At 40.2% G+C, this 22,139-nt stretch overlaps 5 protein-coding genes across 8 annotated transcripts; 3 read left to right on the top strand and 2 right to left on the bottom strand.

Moving 5' to 3' along the window:
* The first annotated feature begins 519 nt into the window (after positions 1-519).
* LOC137965603 (pentatricopeptide repeat-containing protein At5g50390, chloroplastic) lies at positions 520-6,259 on the top strand. 3 transcript variants are annotated; one of them, XM_068811874.1, is made up of 4 exons: positions 520-3,478; positions 5,099-5,195; positions 5,743-5,980; positions 6,196-6,259. In XM_068811874.1, the coding sequence occupies exon 1, from the start codon at positions 851-853 to the stop codon at positions 2,957-2,959; it is 2,109 nt and encodes a 702-aa protein (XP_068667975.1). In that variant the 5' UTR covers positions 520-850; the 3' UTR covers positions 2,960-3,478; positions 5,099-5,195; positions 5,743-5,980; positions 6,196-6,259. The 3 variants fall into 3 exon arrangements, with proteins under 3 accessions (XP_068667975.1, XP_068667976.1, XP_068667974.1); XM_068811875.1 differs by lacking the exon at positions 6,196-6,259 and adding an exon at positions 3,719-3,983 and having other exon boundaries at positions 5,743-6,107; XM_068811873.1 differs by lacking the exon at positions 6,196-6,259 and having other exon boundaries at positions 5,743-6,107.
* LOC137965437 (uncharacterized) lies at positions 3,038-3,430 on the top strand. Its single transcript, XM_068811718.1, has one exon. It carries the CDS (start codon positions 3,038-3,040, stop codon positions 3,428-3,430), a length of 393 nt encoding a protein of 130 aa, XP_068667819.1.
* A 315-nt stretch (positions 6,260-6,574) lies between the features above and the next one.
* Positions 6,575-7,465, bottom strand: LOC137965614 (21.7 kDa class VI heat shock protein-like). The gene is made up of 2 exons (XM_068811884.1): positions 7,112-7,465; positions 6,575-6,955 (listed from the first exon to the last, which is right to left on the bottom strand). Exons 1-2 carry the CDS (start codon positions 7,416-7,418, stop codon positions 6,669-6,671), a joined length of 594 nt encoding a protein of 197 aa, XP_068667985.1. The 5' UTR covers positions 7,419-7,465; the 3' UTR covers positions 6,575-6,668.
* Positions 7,466-9,206: 1,741 nt separating this feature from the next.
* LOC137965435 (cytokinin dehydrogenase 8-like) lies at positions 9,207-11,413 on the bottom strand. The gene is made up of 5 exons (XM_068811716.1): positions 10,918-11,413; positions 10,718-10,845; positions 10,333-10,569; positions 9,900-10,162; positions 9,207-9,690 (listed from the first exon to the last, which is right to left on the bottom strand). The coding sequence occupies exons 1-5, from the start codon at positions 11,411-11,413 to the stop codon at positions 9,207-9,209; spliced, it is 1,608 nt and encodes a 535-aa protein (XP_068667817.1).
* A 4,679-nt stretch (positions 11,414-16,092) lies between these two features.
* LOC137965601 (formin-like protein 3) lies at positions 16,093-21,801 on the top strand. 2 transcript variants are annotated; one of them, XM_068811870.1, is made up of 7 exons: positions 16,093-16,756; positions 17,317-18,127; positions 18,670-19,324; positions 19,422-19,630; positions 19,749-19,984; positions 20,134-20,995; positions 21,491-21,801. In XM_068811870.1, the coding sequence occupies exons 1-6, from the start codon at positions 16,616-16,618 to the stop codon at positions 20,971-20,973; spliced, it is 2,892 nt and encodes a 963-aa protein (XP_068667971.1). In that variant the 5' UTR covers positions 16,093-16,615; the 3' UTR covers positions 20,974-20,995; positions 21,491-21,801. The 2 variants fall into 2 exon arrangements, with proteins under 2 accessions (XP_068667971.1, XP_068667970.1); XM_068811869.1 differs by having other exon boundaries at positions 18,643-19,324.
* The last annotated feature ends 338 nt before the right edge of the window (positions 21,802-22,139 follow it).

The raw sequence follows: 22,139 nt of genomic DNA, 5'->3' as shown, positions 1-22,139 counted from the left end.
TGTTTTCTTCGCTCTCCTTTGCGACTTTGATTTCGGGATTTCTTCCTGACGGCAATGGCAACGACGGGTGCCGAAAATTTTTTGGCTTTGTTTCTTCAGCGACGAGTGTCGAAATTTTTTGTTTTCACCTGTATCTTCAGTGACGGAAGCTCTGATTTTCGGGATCGTTCCAAAAAAAATTTTTGGAGAGGTCTTGGTCTCTCCTTTCTCCTTCTATAGCTGCGGCACAGGAAATCGAACGGAAGACGAAGGCTAAAACTGCAGCTGCATCGTCACCGAACATAATTTCTTCAGGGAGTCGCTAACTCGACCTGATACTACTGATAAATACAAAAGACAATTGAAACAGATAATTAACTCTTTGATAATACATTAATAAACAACCAGTCTATATAAATAGACTATTACACAACGGAAATAAACTAAAATTAGACGTGACACGGCACGATCCAAGTCCAATGTACAAAACTTATTTAACTAAGTAAACTAAACCGTAACTCACTCTCCTAAAGACAGAACAAACCAACTAATTTCAAGATTGCCATGACTTCGTCAAATGAACTTTGGAATGTTGCATGCGCTGTCACCGAAAACCAAGGCTGGAAAAAATTTCCTGGTGGATTGAACCATCCGAGGTCTTAATGTCGTTAAACTAATCGAGCTACCCAAGCGAACTTGTCGTCAAGAGGGGCGGATCTTTCGAGGGGAGATTTCCCACTTGATCGATCAAATATATCGAGGGGGGTGTATTTCGTGCTGTTCCTCGAATAGATTATAGATCCCATCGTTGATTTCACCGGCAAGTGCAAAGGTGTTTCTCTGCTGCTTCTTTTTCCTACCCGGATTTTTCATGGAAAAAACAATATTCGCATGCGTCGAGTACTTACCAGCGGATCATATCCAGTCGTTTTTTATGGCAAATTTGCATATAGTCTCACCCCAAAAGACCGGCTTTTCGCCTTGCTTTGGTTTTTCTTCGAAGAGAAGGAAATCCGTTTACCGCGTTAAGTCTTCTGCTCTTGAATCAGGCTTGCATCCGAAGCCTAGACATAAAAGCAATCAGCTTGTGGATGGTATCTGCTCTAGAACTGATTCTCCAAATACCCATTCCGTAAGACTGACTACGAGTCTATCTAGCCAAATTGAGAAACTGGTTTACTTCAAAAGGTTTGAAGAAGCCCTCGAGTTGCTTGAAATTCTTGAAGACTACGGCAGTGAGTATTTATTTGGTGATACCACATATGAAGCTATAATTGATGCTTGTATTGCGTTAAAATCAATTCGTGGAGCTAAAAAGGTCTGTAATCACATTAAAGAGACTGGGTTCGTGCCTGATCAGTATCTTAGAAATAGGGTTCTTGCAATGCATGTAAAATGTGGGATGATGGTGGATGCAAGAAGACTGTTTGCAGAAATGCCGGAAAAGAACGTGATCTCTTGGAACACCATAATTGGTGGCCTTGTTGATTCAGGAAATTATGAGGAGGCTCTCGGTTTGTTTTTGCTTATGTGGAAGGAGTATTCTGATGTTGGGACTCACACATTTGCAATCATTATTCGTGCTTCTGTGGGGCTGGGTTTAGTATATATCGGAAGACAGATTCATTCTTGTGTGGTCAGGATGGGTTTAGATTCCAATATATTTGTCTCATGTGCACTGATTGACATGTATAGCAAGTGTGGGATCCTCAAGGATGCTAAACAGGTTTTTTATCAGATGCCAGAGAAGACAGTTGTTGGATGGAATTCTATTATTGCAGGGTATGCCCTTCATGGATATGGTGAGGATGCTCTTGATTTGTATTATGAGATGCAGAGTTCAGGTGTAAAGATGGATCACTTTACATTCTCAGTAATCATCAGTATTTGTGCTAAATTGGCATCCCTTGAACATGCTAAGCAAGCTCATGCTGGGTTGGTACGACATGGATTCGGGACTGACATAGTTGCCAATACAGCATTAGTTGATTTTTATAGCAAGTGGGGGCGAGTTGAAGATGCTCGAAGTGTTTTTGATAAGATGTTGCACAAAAATATCATTTCCTGGAATGCTCTGATTGCTGGATATGGTAACCATGGCCAGGGGGAAGAGGCTATTAAAGTGTTTAAAAAAATGCTTCAAGAAGGAATGGTTCCAAACCATGTTACGTTTCTTGCTGTTTTATCTGCTTGTAGCTATTCAGGATTAGCTGATGAAGGTTGGGATATTTTTGAGTCTATGAGTAGAGATCACAGGGTCAAGCCAAGGGCAATGCATTATGCCTGTATGATTGAGTTGCTAGGCCGTGAAGGTTATTTGGATGAGGCACTTGCATTGATAAAGGAAGCCCCCTTCGAGCCGACCAAGAACATGTGGTCTGCCTTGCTTACTGCGTGTAGGATTCACAAGAATTTAGAGCTTGGCAAGTTTGCGGCAGAGAGGCTTCTCGGAATGGAGCCTCAGAAGTTAAGTAACTATATGGTGCTTTTGAACATTTATAACAGCTCAAGTAGACCTGATGAAGCTGTGAAGGTTGTAAAAGCATTAAAACAGAGAGGCCTTAGAATGCTTCCTGCTTGTAGTTGGATTGAGATAAACAAACGGGCTCATCAATTTTCTTTTGGAGAAACTTCACATCCACTAAGGGAGGGTATTTACAGAACCTTAAATGAGTTGATGAAGGACATACAGAAATATGGATATGTTCCGGACAAAACAAGATCTTTACTTCCTGATGTGGAGGAACCTGAAGAGCAAATGGCCACTTACCACAGTGAGAAGTTGGCAATCGCCTTTGGACTCATCAGTACCCCTGCTTCCACTTCACTGCAAGTGGTGCAAAACCATCGGTTATGTGGCGATTGCCATAATGTAATCAAGTTAATAGCCTTGGTGACCAAACGAGAAATTGTTGTGAGAGATGCAAGCAGATTTCACCATTTCAAACAAGGGACCTGTTCTTGTGGAGATTACTGGTGATATGAAGTGCAGGACCAGCCATCGAATCGAATACCTAAAAACCAAGAAAACGCAGCGGGACGAAGAGAGAGAAAAATAATGAGGGGTGTGGGAGGGCCGCTGCTTTGTGTAGGATATCTATTGGCTGACGTTGGTGACGCCAACGAGGAGCACCAACCTTCTTTTCCTCCTCCTCCGTCAGTTGTAGATCACAATGAGCTTGTTTCACTATATCAACTCCAACATCTATTTGAGAAAAATTATTATGAACTAAAAAAGGCATTGACTGGGATGGAGCCCTCTGATCATTCATGGACGGCGCTAACTCTGAAGCTATGTTCTGCATTGGAGACTGCTGACAAATTGGTTCAATCAGCTAATATGAATGTTGAGGTGCTGGCAGAGAAGGTTGATTTTCTTGAGACCATAATAAAACGAGGAGATTCTGCTATAGAAAGAGCCAGATCTATCATTTGTACGCAGAACAAGTGAAGGCATTTCAATTTATAGTCAAGTTGGTTGTTGCTTTGTGTTAGTAAGGTGAGCACATCACCTTTCTGATTTTTCCTTTAAGAACAGGTGTATATTATTATCTCTGATTGTTGCTGAAGGTGAATCAGAAGATGCATTTGCAGCCCCCTGGAACAATTGTATCAATCTTTTTTAGATCCACACCACAAGATATGGTCTTCAAAAATCTTTAGAAGCATTAATTTGACCCTGCAATGATATTATGCTGACACTTTGAGTAATTAACATCTCCTTTTGGACTTGAAATAGGTTTTGAAGGGCTCTAGCATGTAATCTATCCCACTGAGGTACTGCTTAGAAGTTCTAATCACAACTGTAGCACCCATAATATAAATATAATCCTGAATTTGAATAACACGAATGCAAATATACCCTCTCATGTTTGCGGTTGCTAAAGTTGGTGAAGCAGTGTCCACAAGCCAGCCAAGGAAGGGGGATGAAATGCTCTCAATGCATTTCTTGTCATTGATTTTAAAGATTCCCCCATTCGTCAGAGAAGGGTGTTTTTTGCAAGGTAAAAAGCTACTTCTTGCATTTACGGGGATGAGGGAAAGGCCCTTAGTTAATATTTGCTTGGGAATAATGTAATAGTGGAGAGTGTACACATTCCAGTTTTCCTTTCAATATATGAAAGAAATTTTTTTTCTTTAGTTTCTTAGTTGTGGTCTTAAGAAGTTGGGTCAGTTTGTCTCAAAATTATTAGTCGAAATTATGAAATTTTTGCCCCACTTATGAGGATTTTTTTCAAGCTAAAATCCATGTGAGAATGTTCTCCTCATGGAAGTTACAAATTCTTAAAATTGGTCTTGTGATATTTTTCTTCTGAAGAGAAATTCAATTTAAAACAGCTTTTTATCACCTACTAACGTTTTCAGAATAGTAATTGTATCTAAAAGCTGCTTATGTCTTCAGTGATGTTTTATCCCTGAGTCTCCACTAGGATATCGAGAGGATGAGAAATTAGGGGCAAAAGTGAACCCAGAAGTTTTCACTGGTAAAGCTAGTCACACAGGAGAATTACAGTATGTGTCTTCAGGAACCTTCTGTCACCATTCATAATTAAACACAAAATGTTTATTCCCATCCCATAAATTAAAAAATCAGATTGATGCTGACTGCACTTTTTTTGTATAGAGAGGTCCCCTTAACCCATCATGAAAAAGATCCAAGTTTTTAAAGCATCATGGAAATTTCAATGCACTTTAGATCAGTGGTATTCCTCCAATCCCCTTCAAGTAACATATTGATGGATGTTGGCCTCTTTTCTTGTGCAAAGTTGTATTAAACAAGTGAATTTTTTGGCTTGTCATGCATTAAAGATGGTTTGTCGCAGATACAGCAGAAGATTTTGTTTTATATATATGAATAAGTATATCAGTTTGGATGTTTAATCATTTGCTCATTGAGCAGATGAGTGAACAATTCAGTTTGTGCTGATAAGGATGAAGATTCAGTCATTGTAGTTAAACAAGTTCATAGGTAACTTGGCAGGGAGATACAGGAGCTCTCTTTCTCAAAGTAGAACTTTGCTTGATTGTTGAGAGCTTGTTTGTAATGAATCTTGTAAGCTACTTTCGTATGTTACATTGAACTGCTCTTCTACTTATATTCTCTTTTGGTCTTCTTTAGCATCAAATTCATGGTCGACACTGCCAATCCAGAGGTCCATTCATTCGTCAGCAGACAATTTACTTGATGATGATGATCAGTTCCACAAGAATCCAAGGTTCGTGCCTCCACCAATGAGTTAGGTTTATATTACTTCCTGATTTCCGTTATCATGATATTCTGGGGATGTTGTCCCAATATGCTCCATGCCAGTTCTCTTTCTGTCTCTCTTTTAGATAGCAGTGTCCTCCCAGAGGGCTTAAAAAGAAAAAATGGATTCTCTACTAATTTATTGAATAAGCATCATACAAATGCTGACTCCTGAATCTACATTTAAAGGTGGGTCTGTATGCTTTCCAATAATATTTATGGTGCATCATATATGAGTTAGTCATTTGATTTCCACTCCTTGCAACAACTAGCAGCCTCATGCTGTTTTCTTTGGCTGCTCTGCACTAAATTTTCTTGAGTTCACAAGGGTAGAAGTTGGTGCTCTCTTTATAACGACTGTTTACCACCTATTTCATAGGATGGAAAAAGGTCTCAAATTTGGTGTTGAGCCATACGGTGTCTACTAAATAAATCTTTTCAGTTGGGAATGCAGTGAACTTATCAAGAAATGTCATGACCTGTTTTTTTTTTTTTTTTTTGTTAAATATTGGCAGCATAAACGGTGATTTTTACAAGTCCAATGCACTTCCTCCCTTTCCTGCTCAGCGAAATCTCACTCCTCCTCCAACTCTTTACCCTCAACAGCCCATGTCATCCTCCATGTCTGAAGGGCATAATATGAGTAATCTTCCAAGATTTATCACCATGAATACCTCTCTGGAGATGGGCAATACAAAATAAGACGTGCTGACATCAACGTCTGATTTATTTTCTTGGAGCATGCACTTGGTGGTGATGATTTCCCCCCCCCCCTGTAACTTGTTCAATTGTCTGTGTGACTGAGAGGGTTTCTCTCACCCATGTTTTCAGATGTTGAGAATGTATATTGATTGTTGATTATTAGTGAATCAAAACCTGATGTGATTCTTTACGATTGCAGTAAGTTCTACAGGGTTCGTTTTGTTATGGTTAACTAACACTTTTTTTTTTTTTTTTTTTTTCTGAAGAACTGCACACAATGTGTACAATCCCAGTTCATTTCCAATGTTAACTACATGAGCTAACAAGGACAGATGTTGCAGAGCTTACCGTGCCAAACCTGGTATCAAATGGAAAAAGAGGGAAGAGCCCCCTTGTCTCATGACTAGTGAGAATTGAGAAAAGCACCGAGGCTTCCTTTTCCTCTTTATCAGTCATTGTTGAGATTGATACATAGATTTCTTGCTACACCATTTATAGGCAAAGGCAATGCAAGGCCAAAAGAAATGGAAATGAAAGTTCAATTTTGCTGTATGTATCCGCCTAATGCTAAAAAAACTGTAACGTCTGCATCATCCATTGTACTTGCCGAGAGACATTGGATATAAATAAAAAGTCCATCGGAAATTTTAACATTTTTCTGCTTTTACTCCACATAAATTGTTTTTCGTATCATTTTTTAAGAACACTTGATTATGAAAAGTACAACCAGGATTTCTATTCATGCAAATTCAGAATTTTTGAGCTCCACCATTTTCTCCTCTGGAACATTGGGATCCAACATATTCTTCGGAATTCTTATCTCCAGATATTGCTCTTCATCAATATTCGCCTCCAGTTTTCTCCACTTTGCGTTTTCCGGCAGCTCGAGGCGCCTGACATATCCAAACTCCCACCATCGCCCTGTTCTCCAGTCCTTGGCTTCAGAGTCGCCTCGCCTCCACTGCCCACTAATCTCTACCACTTTCCCACTATCCACATAAATCTGAACATCGTGTTTCTTCATATCTGTTTCAATCTAAACTGTCGTTAACAAATATCACAAAATATAGTTTTTTAGAAATTTTCAGAACTCTACACGGTAGAACCCAGGTAACAAATCAAATGTAATTATTCTAACAGGGATTAAACAACGATCCGACTTCCAAACTAATTGAGACATACCTGCGAGCTTTGCTCTTAGAACATATTCAGCATCTGTTGTAAACCAATCCACAGTAGAGCAGGTGGAGCTCTGCGGGCTGGATAACAGAACCTCAGAATCAAAGTCCCACAGAGGAAACGCATCCGATGGATCAAAAAACTTCCCAAATAACAAAGGACTAAACAGTGATCCTTCACCAAACACTGTCTTTGCAGTACTACCCACCCTCGTAAAGAAAGAGTCAAACACATCTTCCCTCAACGAAATAGACCATTTCTGCGGAGTCCGATCTTCTGATCGAACTTCCAAACCTTGCCTCATGGACATCAATCGGAGACCGAGAAGGGTTGCCAAAGATCGGGTTGCAGTATGTATTTCTTATACAAGAAGAAGCCTTTGAGTAAATACCAGAGGACAGATTCTTCAGGAATATTTATTGGGACGGGAAAGATGAGAATATCTCTTTTCCAGAGCTTTCTCATTGCACAAGGGAGATGGATTGCTATTCAATTTAGATAGAATAATTGGGCGACATTGCACAAGTGGCTTTTGCAGCAGATGGCACGTAGCAGTAACAGTTCTTCACTGTAACCCGACAAGAGGAACCGGTCTGGTACCCCGTAGGGACCCTTCTGTACGGGAGTAGCTTTCATGTTTACGGACGATTTTTTGCTCTGTTTCTCCACCGTGACTAGGCTACTGAGTTTTGCACCCTAAATGTGCATTTCATTACCATCAATCAAACAGCTTTTCCTGCCTTTTTGTTGTGTTTTTTGGCCACACGACTTCCTGTTAAGATGCAAAATCTTTTTGACTTTTCTGGCACTCCATTAAAGTTACTCTAGACCCATCTCAGCAACTGGGAGATTCTTGGTCATTCCTCTTTGCAGGTTTTCTTTCATACTGAGCTATCCTAATTCTGTCTCAGATTACGGAGATCTTACATGAATTAACTCTTTCTTCCTTTGAGAAGTAATAGATCTTTGAGGTTAATTAACTAATCAATCCTTGAAAATGTGGCAGTAGATGACCCAAATATTGCTCACAGAAATTACTCACTATTGATCATGCAGGCCACAACTCTACATTTTGGGCTACTGTTCTTCCTACTCCACCCTGATCACTCCTTCAAATTCCAGTCCTTCGTGTTCTGGTACAGTAAAGTGGTTGAGAAGCAGAACTGCACTGCGGTGATTCGTAACCTAGACATTAGAACTATGGAATGCTTTCTGGCCATGGTCAAGCATCACACCAGAGGGGGTGGTCATCCTGCGAACCAAGTTTTGTGAAGTTGGGTCCAAAACCTATCCCAATTTTTTTTTTCAATTAATAAACTCAAGATCTCCATATATGTATTAAGTTTTCAGACATTAAAACAGTTGCCACCTGTTAACTGCAAATGAAAAAAATAAAACAGACTCGTTAAGATTGTCAGCCATTTGCGAGCTAGTAAAGAACCTTCTTTTTTATGAGTAGTTAATTTACGTGAGTTTCGTTGGCATTTTTTCAAGCTAAATTCACCGAAAGAACTACGAATCTAGAAGAAATAAACTCTTCTTTTAGAAGCTTTATGTAAATTTTCGAGAATCATATGTGTTGAAGGACATCAAATTTTTCGCGCTGAAACTATGTGTTCAAGAAACGGAGCTCTTTCTCTATCTTCGGAACGTCTTTGATCCAGATCGATCGTGTCCCAGACGGAAGACTTCTCTTAGTATATCCGTTCATGAGCAATCGATTTAGAAACAAAACGAAATTGAAAGGGTTAAATTAATCGCGCTTTCTTTTTACCGATGAAAGCATTTTACGATGCACCATAACAAAGAGGAGTACCGGAATCCATAAAACTCTGGCAACCCAGACAAATAGGGGTTTTATCATCCCAAAATCTCATAGTTGATTGATCACAATATTGCATAAATATTTTCTCGAGTCATGAGAAAGATTGAACTTACTGAAAGCCTGAAACAAACAGTACAGTGAAACTTGCTCCGATATCGAGTAAGTATAGTGATAATACATTGAAATGATCCAGTCATGTAGACTTGTTGAGTTGAGTTTATCAAACTTCTTTCAATTAAGCAGAGACAAACCAAAACTGAATCTTGATTCTGTTCAAGAAGTCCCCTTCCCCACCCTCAACAAATCTTCCATTCTTTTCCTCTTGAAAATCCTCTGCCCAGGAGTCAGAATATTCAAGGGATCGAACTTGTACTTTAGATCCCAGAACCTCTCCCAGTGCTCATCGAAATGCACTCTCCACTCCTGTTCATCTCTGCAGTAAGGTATATATTGTTTCGCTCCAATATTGCTGCCCGTGTGGTTTCTTCCTTGAAAGGCTACACCGGCCGCATCCCGCGCACCAGGTTGAGCTTCAATGCTGGACAAACTCTCTGGATTGACAGTAGTACTCTTACGATGATCGCAGACCTTGCCAGTGGCTATGTCTGTGATCTTTTGATTCTGCTGAAGAACTGTTCGTAGTAGTGGAGAGTCTGAAGACGGATCGGTGCATGACACGGACCGAAGCAAACTGACTACATAGAAGATGTCGTCCCCTACATCTTGTGGCAGTACTGTCGACATGTTCTTGTTCCACCTGCAAAATTTCGGGTTTCTTCGTTAGCTTCTTCAACTCCTTAATTTGACGGGCGTATAACCGTATCGAATCACGTAAATAATTAATCTCTGTACATGCATACTTGCATGTTTTATAAGTAGACGTGAACTTCTGCTAAATCTTTCATGGTTTCGATGCATCTTCACAGAGAGAGAGAGCGAGAGAGAGAGAGAGAGAGAGAAACATACTTGTGCCTTGGAATGGGGTATAAGATTATGGGTCCATCTCTAGGGGTTTTTGAAATGGTTTCGAAGAGGAGATTCTTTAATTGCTTAATGCGAGACTTCGGTACGAATAAATTTAGCCATGGATGAGGGACCTCCCAGAGTCCTTTACTTCGTTTATTTAGCTCGTCTGCCCTAACACGGTTCAGGAAATCAAAGTATGAAACGTCCAGGCAGTGCATCGTCTGCTGGATGCATTTCAAGGGAGAGAGTATCTTCTCCAGAGTCTGCAAATAATTTCAGAAAGATCAGAAGCTGAAAACTGGTTATGAAAGTCAGAAACTTCAGTGGCAAAGTGCGCGTTCAAGTCTTCCTGTCTTCGTCTAAACCGTGACAAATTTGATGCCCATCTGCCTACTTTATTTGATGAAAAAGTTCTGCGAGAAAGCAACCTTACCTTCGTAACAGCTGCCTCATCATCGTAATGAATTGCCATTTCAATGGAATAGTACGTGCTGTCTCGTTCGAAACTGTTGTCTGGTTCTAAAACTAAACGAGACGGAAAACGACTATACGAATTACAGTTTGACTTTATGAACCCTTCCAGATAGTCCACATCCTCCATTGAAATAAGAAGCTCTTCATCTTTGATAAATTCATCAAAATCGTCGTAAGATATTCTGACCCATTTTACCTGCACATGAAATGAACCCTCCAATTAATTTGGAATCTTCGCACTAAGGCCATGAAAGAAATAAAAAAGGAGGAGAAGAAGAAAAGGTTTTCAAGACATGATTTGATGACTTTATATTGGAAACGGATTCTGTGATTTGGCTTCCCACCATTTTTGGAGCAATCTGCAGCACAATCCTGGCTCTGGTGATGACCCCAAACTGGCCCAACCCTCCCAAAACTCCGTAAAAAAGCTGCGAATTTTCCCTCGCAGAGCAAGTAATGAGTTGTCCTCTTCCTGCAAGCATTCAAAAACAAAACCTGACTAAGTGCGTCTTCAATTAAATCCCATCAATCGCATCCCGTTTACCTGTTACCACATCCATTTCAAGAACGTTACAAATCTGGGGCCCATGCTTGAAGGTCTGCCCGCTAATGCCGCCAACGGAGAGGGTCCCGCCGACCGTGAGGTACAAATAATCGGTCCACGACCTTGGAGCAAGCCCATGTTTCAGTGTCTCCTCCAGCACCTCCACCCACAGTGCACCACCATCGACGTCGACGAAGAAACCCGAAGCAACATCACTGAGCTCACCGACTGTAATGGATCGCCTCAGGCTGGTCATGTCCATCACGATACCCCCAGGCGCCTGGGCTTGGCCATGGGTGCAATGACCGGCACCCCTCGGAGCAACTGTCAGATTGTCATACCTAGACGAAGAGGAGATGATCTGGAGCAAGAGACAGACGTCGAACGCCGTCTTCGGCCTGTAAACTGCACACGGGGAGAGCTGATGAACGGTCCTTCCGAAGTCGAGGATGTCAGAGGGAGCAGGAGCATGGAGCTCCAACGAGGTGAGCTCCATCAAGGACACCTCTGCACTGACAGAAAACAAATAAAATTACTAGAAACTGAAACAGAAGTAGAGAGAGCTGAAAGGAGGAAGAAAGAGCTTGGAGATTTGAGACTCTAGGACTGCAGAAAGGGATTAAAATGGTAGGAACTAAGTAGGAAATACGAAGGAACAGAAACACAAGTAAAAACATCTTTTACAATGAATTTGATGGGAAATATTTGGCATGGCTTGCTGTCCGAATGCAGAATAGGAACACTGATTTGGTGGGCTACCACACTCATCTGCCATTACTCCAAACCAAATGCCATCTAACAAAGTGCCATTGGGTCCCTTCTCGACCATTTCTGTCACTTACAATTGTGGATCTTAGCTCATAGACTGCCCATGTTGCTTCCCATTTGTCCATTTCTATAGCAAATTGTTTTGCCAACTCTCTTCTTTCTTGGAATGTGCCTAACCTTACTTTTTTTTGCACGGAAACCCTAAAAAGTTTCATTCATATACGACCATTTTGCACCTCCAACATGCTTTCCAATTTTTATTTTTTTTGGGTGGGTGGGGGGATAGGGGGAGGGAGAGGGGACACCCACCATGCATAAAGACAATAGTATGGTGTCATATCCTCCCATGTATGGTTTTACAAGTGTTTTGGACATTTAGTAATTCTATTCACTTTTTTTTTGTGGGATAGGAAGAACTAACCTTCATAGTTCCTAGTGTCCTAGCAAATCACCTCTCTTTTCTCCGTGCATGATTTGACAAAATTACTTTTACTAGAACAACTTTGTATCCGTATACATGTTTGGCCTAGTGTCATATCCTCCCATGTTTGGCCTAGAATGTTACTTTAACATGGTCATTATTATTCCAAAAATATAGTTAGTGAAAATGAGATAATGATCAAATTCTCCTTCTCACTAATTATTTTTGAAAATAATATAGTCAAATTCTCAAATTTTTTTCTTTTATTTTCCATAGGGTTCCAAACAAACCCTAAATCTATAGAAAATTTTTTTTTTTGGACTAAGGAGGTATCCCCATCTTTTCAAGGCCGCGTGGACCCTTCTGCTTCTCATTAAGTAAGATAGCCTAACCTTTTTTTTTTTTGTTGCATAGAAGCCCTAAAAAGTCTCATTCATATACGATCATTTTGCATCTCCAACTTGCTACCCATTTTTTTTATATCTTTAGTTTTTTGGGGGTTGGGGGGGTAGGGGAAGGGAGAGGGGACACTACCATGCATAAAGACAATAGTATGGTGTCATATCCTCCCATGTATGGTTTTACAAGTGTTTTGGACATTTGGTAATTCTATTGACTTTTTGTTGTGTGATTGGAAGAACTAACCTTCATAGTTCCTAGTTTCCTAGCAAATCACCTCTCTTTTCTCCATGTATGATTTGACAAAATTACTTTTACTAGAACAACTTTGTTTCCATATACATGTGATTTTTGGTGGAGTTTGGCCTAGAATGTTTATAAAGCTAATCTCTCTTCCAGTTATTTTAATATGGTCATTATTAGGGAGGGAAAATGGCGCTTCTTTTCCCTCTCAAAATTTTACAATGATGTTAATTTCTTTATCGTTTTTCATAAGGGTCTATTTGGAACCCCTAGAAAAGAAAAAAAAAGGATTTGACCATTATTATTCCCAAAAATAGTTAGTGAAAATGAGATAATGATCACATTTTCATTTTTCACTAACTATTTTTTAGAGTAATATGGTCAAATTCTCATTTTTTCTTTTCCATTGGGTTCCAAACAAACCCTAAATCTATAGAAAAAGAAGAGTTTGGACTAAGGAGGAAGTATCCCCATCTTTTCAAGGCCACATGGACCCTCCTACTTCTCGTTAAGTAAGATACTGGGAGGGTCCATTTCTATAGCAAATTGTTTTGCCAATTTTGTTCTTTCTTGGAATGTGCCTAACCTTATTTTTTTGGAGGAAGCCCTAAAAAGTCTCATTCATATACGGCCATTTTACATCTCCAACAAGCTACCCAATTTTTTATTTTTTTATTTTTTAGGGGTGGGGGTGTAGGGGAAGGGAGAGGGGACACTACCATGCATAAAAGAGAATAAATAGTATGGTGTCATATCCTCCCATGTATGGTTTTGTAGGAAGCCCTAAAAAGTCTCATTCATATACGGCCATTTTACATCTCCAACATGCTACCCAATTTTTTATTTTTTGAGGGTGGGGGGTGTAGAGGAAGGGAGAGGGGACACTACCATGCATAAAGACAATAGTATGGTGTCATATCCTCCCATGTATGGTTTTACAAGTGTTTTGGACATTTAGTAATTCTATTGACTTTTTTTTTGTGTGATCGGAAGAACTAACCTTCATAGTTCCTTGTGTCCTAGCAATTCACCTCTCTTTTCTCTGTGCAAGATTTGACTAAATTACTTTTACTAGAACAGCTCTGCATCCGTATCCATGTGATTTTCTGTGGAGTTTGGCCTAGAATGTTTATAAGGCTAACCCCTCTTCCCATTCCTTTAACATGGTCATTATTGGCGACAGAAAATGGTGTTTCTTTTCCCTCTCAAAATCGTACAATAATGTTAATTTCTTTATACTTTTTCATAAGGATCTATTTGGAACCCTAGAAAAGAAAAAAGAAGAAGAGAATTTGACTATTATTATTCTCATAAATAGTTAGTGAAAATAAGATAATTATCAAATTCTTCTTTTTCACTATGTTTGAAAATAATAATAGTGAAATTCTTTTTTTTTTTTTTCCATGGGGCTCCAAACACACCCTAAATCTATTGAAAAGGAGAAGTTTGGACTAAGGAGGAGGTAGGGCTGGCATTGAGCCCAAACCTACCTATGTTCAAGCCGAACTTGATTTAAATATTTCGAACTCGAGCCTAGCTTCGAGCCTAAAATTATTATGGAGCTCGAGCATAATAATTTTAACCGAGTTTGAGTTGAGCTTGAGCCGAGCTCGAGTTTCCTTTAACTTAGGTCTCTTTGGACTCTGGTTTTTCGTCGAAACGATGCGGAGGGAAGGGGGTCTAGCAGCGCAGGCGAGGACCTGTCGTCGGGGATGACGGATGTGACGAAAACAGAGGCGAAGACAGACGAGGGGAGGAAGAAATCGGAGGGAAGGGGATCTAGCAACCGACGAGCAACTGTCAACGATGACAGAGGCGGCCACAACGGCGAATCAAACTGAACCGATCTGGAACCGAGCCGTTCGTGAACCGGCTGGGTTCGTTGCCACCCCTAGGAGGAGGTATCCCCATCTTTTCTAGGCCACGTGGACTCTCCCCCACCTTTTACCTTGAAAAATACTGAATAGGGGACCCCTCCCTTCTCGTTAAGTAAGATAAGGGGCACCTTAGGCAATTAAAACAATGATAGATTAAATCAAGTTTTGTCCACTAATATTAAGTAGTTTCTACGTCCATCTCATGCTGAAGATACGAGACTCCAAATATGGTAAAAAAAACGTAGTCCTTTTGAGTGTACCCAAGTGGTACGCTCAGGGGATCTTGGCTACAGTCGCCCGGAAATGTCGACACGAATCAGAGACGACAACCTCATACGACTGTCGTAGGTTGAACCACACAGGTGGCCACCCCCGGCTGCTGTCATCGTCCAGTACGGCCCTGGAGCCTGCTGAAAACCCGCTGATTGTCGACGGAGGAAGGCCCGCAGAAGACACCCGCGTCAATCGAATCTATAACTTTGTCTGCTACTTTTTCCTTCCGTTTGTTTTCAGCTTCAGACAGAGACGAAGAAGGAGAAGAGTGATAAGACCGAAAATGAGAGCCAAGCGGAAACGGGGACGTTTATCCACCTTTTTGTCTATAAAAGAGAGTAGAGTTATCGTTTTCCGAATTAAGGAAGGAAATAATTTATTTATTTATTTAATAAATAAAAATAATAATAACATTTAATTACAATAAATTATTTTTGTTCTAATTATACCCAAACTCTAATACTTAATGATAAATTTTAAAATAATTAAATAATTTAATATAAATAAAAGACAAACATAATAAATAAAGGGTGTTTTTTATATTTAATAAATAATAAATAGGTGTGGTAATAAAAAAATTTAATTTAATTGTCACCTCTTATCCTTTCCCATTTATTTGGCAAAGAAAACAAAGACAATTTCTCTATCTGATTAGATTTCAAAGTTTAAGATTTGATTCCAAATCTCTCTCTTTTCTCAACAACCAAACAGACTTGGCCATAAATTTCGCGCGCTGTCTGGCTTAGACAATTCCTGGTCGGAAGTGAACCAAGATGACATTCCGGACCGAACCCATAACTGTCGTTTACACCCGGTCCAAGTCCAGAAACCACCAAAAGCCCGGTCAGGTCACAAAACTAGAATAGTTCCAAATCAGCTGCTTAAATTATTATAATAAGACGAGAGTCCGCAAGTACGAGCCCTTAATTAAATATTTAATACCCCGACACCACCTTAAGCAAAGATTAATTACGATCCCTTGCCTTTTTGAGAAATTAAATTCCGTGTGGGGCCGCGAGGGACAATGGACGGTTGAGATCGTAAAAAAGGAAGCGATGGGCCGTCATCTGAAATTCTGAAAATAAGTCATAATTAGATAGCGACTAATTTTCTTTTCCGGAGGTACGATCGGTCAAACGCTTTCTTTCTTTTCTCTTCTTCCGCCCGATTCCGCGTTCTTGCACTTCTCCTCCTTTCACAGGGAGGAAAAACGAAGAATGAAGATGCATGAAAACGAAGAGTATGTAAGACAAAGTATGTAAATACTTTTCCTTGGAAGCTTCTTATACGCAAAACCCTGAATTTCCCGGTCAAGCGGCAGCTCCTTGACAGCTCTCTGCCGTGGATCGCGTCGGGGAAGGCGGCAGTTGAAGGAAGATTGGGAAGATTTCTTTGGGTTTTTTAAGGACAAGAGTGGTTTTGGTGTCACCGTGAACGGCGTCATCGAGGCTCGTGCTGGTTTGTATCAGAGGGAATTGGGACGTCGGTCGCGGGATTCGATTAGGTTGTTTTTTTTTTTTTTTTCCTTTTTCCGTTTGTTGATGAATGTGCTACTGGTTGGGGTGGAGAGGTCTTTTGGAGAAGGCTAGGGATACGTGAAATGGTTTTTTCTCTTTTTGAGGTTTTTGAGTGGTTTCAAACGGCAACCTTGGAAGTTTGCTCAATATCGATGAGATGAAAATTATCTTTTGCAATCGGAAAGCTGAAGCTCAGACCTATGGACATGATAAGAATTTGCATCATTCTCGTTTTCATGGTTTCGTTGTGTGTTCTGTCGTCTCGAGGTCTGGCTGTAAGGCAGAGGCGAGAGGATTTTGGTTCTTCCCCTTCTGCTTCCCTAGAGATAGATGAAGACACGGTAATGCCTTTTTCTTTCTTTCTTTCTTTTTTTTACTATTATTTTCATATTTATGTTACTATTTGTCATATTTCTCTTCCATTTGTTAACTGCTACCCCCAAGAACAACTTCGGCATTACGTAATGTGAAATTAAGTATAATAAGAGATGATTGATCTGATTCAAGTGATTTAATTTGACAATGGATAGAGAAGTATGAGACAAATGCGATTCTTAACTTTCAACAATATGTATTGAAAAAGGGGAAATTCTCTTTGTTGGTTTATGAGTTTTGCCCTCCTTACGAAGTTGAGCAGTTAATTGATCAGTTAACTACTCAACAGTTGACTGTTCTACCATCGAAGTTAACTTTTTTCTAAAGTAATTCTCTAGTATATGATTCTAATTTTGATCCCAGTTCTTAAATATTTTTCGTAAAATTCTACTTCTCAAAATGACTAAAAGTTGCAATGATATCCTACTTCTTTGCTGATCTATTTAAGATATGGTTTTGCACTATGCAGACCATGTACAGTAAACTATTTGCTACTGAGTGATGTAGATATATTCTGTGGCTGCAGGCAGAACAATTGTGGATTTACTGTAGGCATGACTTGATGCAGATCAAAGAAACCTCTGAAGGTTCTGGCATTTCTTTTCCAGAGGAAATAACCATTGAATATTCTATGCTTACACCATCAGCACAGTCGCTACAAAAACACAATTTACATAACGCCGTCAATGCCTTGCCTCCTCAGATGAAGGAGGCTCTTCTGGATTGTTTGGCTGCACCCAATATCCCTCCTTTCTATGTTTCTGGTCTAGAAGATAACACATGGCAGAATTGGTTTACCAGATGCCTTGAAAACCTTATTAGTTGGCATCCTTTATACAGAAGAAATCTTGCTCATCAAGCACCATTTTCTTCTAATGTTGTTTCTTCTGACAGGAGACACAGTGCAAGTGCACCTAGTGATAGTCTGGCGCCTTCCCCTGGTCCTTCACCTGCTAGTTCTCCAAGTCCATCTCCTGCTAGTTCTCCAATTAGACTATCACCTGCTAGTTCTCCAAGTCCATCTCCTGCTGAAGCCCCGGACATTGACTGGTATTTTCCTTCAGACCCACCAGATTCAGCCTTACCTCTTTCCAGTGACCAATCATTACCAAGTCCAGATAATACTCAAATGTTTGCACCACCAAGAAAGGATGGTGGTGGTACTAGTAAAAAGGCAATTGTTGTTGCTGTTGTTGTTACTGCTCTGGGATCTTTCAGTTTTGCTGCAGTAGTCTTTTGTTGTTACAATAAATGTACTAGGAAAAACAGAAGTTTCAGTGACAGCCAAAAGGATGACCGGCCACTTCTTACTTTAAGCTTCAGTGACTTTTCTGTTGGTAAGTATTTAATAACTTCTTTTCTCTCTCTCTTTTTTTTTTTTTGAAGAAGTCAGTAAAAGTATTTAATAACTTCTTACTTTAAGCTTCAGTGAGTTTTCTGTTGGTAAGTATTTAGCCTTTGTCAAGCGCGGTATGATCATTTGTCTTCAGTACTCTGAAGAGTAAGAGATAAACTCTTGAGTGGTTTCTTGTAGAGTTTAATTATTAAAAAAAAAGCAGCATCGTTTAAAAAAAAGGCTGCATGGACCAGATATTTTCCTCAAAATAGTGTCGACTAGTTAGGATTTTCCACTCTGTAGACTTCTGTTCTGGGTTACTTTTAGCCTCATCATGGTTGCTATCTCAACCTACTCATGCCACTCATACTGCACCTACTCATGCCACTCATACTGCATGCCGGTATATGGCACCATTGGTTGGGTGCTATGGCTCTTTTTCTTCTGTTGTTTGATATGATTAAGTGCAGAAGCACAATAATGATTCATATTTTTTTCCAAATTTTGAATTTTCAGGTTCTTCACACAAGTCTTTTGTTTTAGGGAACACAATCGACAATGACAAATTTGAGAATTTTTCTCTTAAATCCAACCAAAGTGCAGATAAGCCTGCAGCTTCTTTGGAGATGAATTCAGTGTCAGTGCAACTAAACTCAAGCAAGCCAGGCTTACCTCCACCGCCTGCAGCAGTATCGGCAGCTATAGAGGCTGCTAAATTGTCAAGTGAGCCTACCAAATCATCCAGTGAAGCAACCAAATCTTCCTGTGAACTGCCTGCTACTTCATCTCCTGCCAATCATCCTAGCAAGCCACCACCACCAGCCCCTCCACCACCACCCATAAAGTCACCTGCTGCAAAACCTGCTCCACCACCAGCCCCTCCACCACCACCCACAAAGTCACCTGCTCCACCACCAGCCACACCACCACCTCCTCCTATGCCCTCCGCTGTCAAGCCTGGTGGTCGTGCACCACCTCCACCACCAAAAGCTGGTTCTGCTCCTCCTCGTCCACCAGTTATTTCAAAATTGAGTAAACCTTCACCTCTTGGTACCCAAAGTGCAGCAGACCAGGGATCTGGGACCCAAGGCGGGTCTGAGGCTTCAAAACCCAAGCTGAAACCTTTCTTCTGGGATAAAGTTCTTGCAAACCCTGATCAGTCAATGGTCTGGCATCAGCTTAAAGCAGGATCATTCCAGTAAGGCCTTTTTTAATTTCTGCTAGTATCTGATGCATTTCATTAAAACAGAGGTTTTAATGCTTGTTATATCAATATTACTGGTGCTGTCTTACAGGTTCAATGAAGAGATGATAGAAACTCTTTTTGGATTCAGTAATGTACCTGAAAAACCTAAAAATGATCGCAAGAAGGATGCGGGAGCCTTTGATCCAGCTGGGCAGCAGTTTACTCAAATTCTGGATCCCAAAAAATCACAAAATTTATCAATTCTTTTGCGTGCACTGAATGTAACTGTTGAAGAAGTCTGTGATGCACTCAAAGAGGGTGTGTTCTCTCTCTCTCTCTCTCTCTCTCTCTCTCTCTCTCTCTCTCTCTCTCATTATGAGTGTGACATTTTCATCTCAGTTCAATGTAAGAATTTTTTTTTTTTTTTTTCTGGCAGGTAATGAGCTTCCAACAGAGCTGCTCCAGGCATTCTTGAAGATGGCACCAACTGCAGATGAAGAACTGAAACTTAGACTGTATATTGGTGAGATTTCCCAATTACTACCTGCAGAAAGATTTCTCAAGGTGTTGCTGGATATTCCATTTGCTTACAAGCGTATGGACACATTGCTCTATATGACTACTCTCCAGGAGGAAGCATCTGGAACTAAGGAGGCATTTGCAACATTGGAGGCAAGTAGTTTCTTATTATTTTTTTATTTTTTGAAAATTCTGTGCCAAAGTGTTTGGATCTTACAAATCTGTGTTTTGTTGTTTCGTGTAAAGAACTTTCTGTGGATGAGTAACAATGTTCAGTCTTCTTACCTTTTTTAACCCTGCAGGTTGCCTGCAAGGAACTCCGGAGCAGCAGGCTCTTCTTAAAGCTCCTTGAAGCCGTACTCAAGACTGGCAATCGCATGAATGATGGTACCTACCGTGGTGGTGCCCTGGCATTCAAGCTAGACACTCTTTTAAAACTATCTGACGTGAAAGGGGTTGATGGAAAAATCACCCTCTTGCATTTTGTCGTCTTAGAGATAATCCGATCTGAGGGCATTCGCCGAGCCCGTGCTCTTCGAGGTAGTACTAGCATATCAAGTCTAAACTCTGAAGACTTTCCTGAAGATTCTCCTCGCGAGTCAAATGATGACTACCGTGATCTCGGCCTTCAAGTGGTTGCAGGCTTGAGTGGGGAACTAGAGAATGTTAAAAAGGCTGCCATATTGGATGCTGATGTACTTACAGGAACAGTATCAGATCTTGGTCATGGGCTGCTTAGAGTAAAGGAGTTTCTAAACAAGGAGATGAAAAGCCTCGAAGAAGAGAGTGGGTTCAAGAAAATACTTGAATCTTTTGTTGAGGATGCAGAGGGGAAGGTCAAGTGGCTCCTTGAGGAGGAGAAGAGAATTAAGGGTTTGGTCAAATTTACAACTGATTATTTCCATGGAAGTGCAGGCAAAGATGAGGGGCTTCGGTTGTTTGTGATTGTTAGAGATTTTCTGGGGATGTTGGATAAGGTGTGCAATGAGGTGAAACTGTCTCAAAAGAAGGTGCCACTGACCCCTAGGAACAGGGAAACACCAGCTGCTCCACCAGTTCAAGATCTCAGACATACCCTCTTTCCTGCAATCAAGGAGCGGTATAAGGATGGTTCTGATTCTAGCTCTGAAGATGAGAGCTAACTTTATAGCTTTTTCTGATGTGGTATGTGCTTTCTTAACCGGGAAATGAAATTCGTTTAATTCTTTATGAATATCGTTCGTTATCCTGAATTTATTAAGAAGGTCATGCATATATCACGTGTCAATCTCTTGTTTTGACAAGGGAACAAGGCAAAATGGAAAACTGCATTTCTTATACACAAAAAAGACGATTAAAATAAATTTGTTTGTTGCATTTTCTTCTTTGTTCTCTTTTCTTTTTTTTGCTTTGTTCTGTCATTCATCATTCACAAGGGAAAAAAAGGAAAAGAAAGAGGAATATTTGGTCTCTTTGGTCTCTCTCTCTCTCTCTCTCTCTCTCTCTGTAATGTCATCCAAATGAAATATTCGGTGCTTTCTTTGGTCACAATCCAGACTCAGAAGCTGTATTATAATATTCACTAGTTAAACTGATGATTGAATCATAGGACAAGGATAATACCATCATTGGTTGATAAATGATAACATATTCTCTTCTTCTGTGTGTGTCTTTGTTCAGGACTCAGAAGACATTAGTGAAGAAGCTGGCTTGTATCTATTCCAGTCTGACACGTCGCAGCCATGAATTTAAATACCTTTCCCTGATTCTTTTGTAGATATCCTTGTCCAAAAGTAGTTATTTTACCTGGTAGGAGGAAGAAGTGGTGGCTGCAGCATAGACCTTCTCATTGATATTCAGAAGAGGCCCCATCGCAGAGAAGCCTCGCCAATATATATTGTAACTGTGCTTGACATTACAATTCACTTCATGGCTTTCCAAGGGCCTAACTTTTGAGAAGAGGTAGAGAATTTTTTATCCTTTTTTCAAAATTTTGTTCTTTCCTTCGTATATTTGAAACAGCAGGAGAAAAAAGTTACTGTACTATCTATCACCTTCGCCATGCAACTGCAACTGCAACTGCAACTGAGTAATTATAGAAGAACTCCCAATCGAAGCCTTCCTTTAATGCTTCTATCAGCCTCCGGTCTCCAAAGCAAAGCTCTATTGCTCTACTGAAACGCAATATTATCTTGTGTACATATCCAAATGAACAAAGATAAAAAAATTATATTTGTTATTGGTGTGAGATAGAATGTAGGTGCAGTGGTTCTCCATTTTTTATATCTTCTTCAAATAATGGAGGGGGGCCTCCCTATTTTCTGGAACG

This window comes from Aristolochia californica, unplaced genomic scaffold (assembly GCF_029961685.1).
Source record: "Aristolochia californica isolate CCGP_79_NKW_82.1479 unplaced genomic scaffold, dmAriCali1.0.hap1 SCAF_5, whole genome shotgun sequence".
Lineage (NCBI taxonomy): Eukaryota > Viridiplantae > Streptophyta > Magnoliopsida > Piperales > Aristolochiaceae > Aristolochia > Aristolochia californica.
Note: the sequence above shows the minus strand (reverse complement) of the source record. Positions and strands in the feature narration are given on the sequence as shown.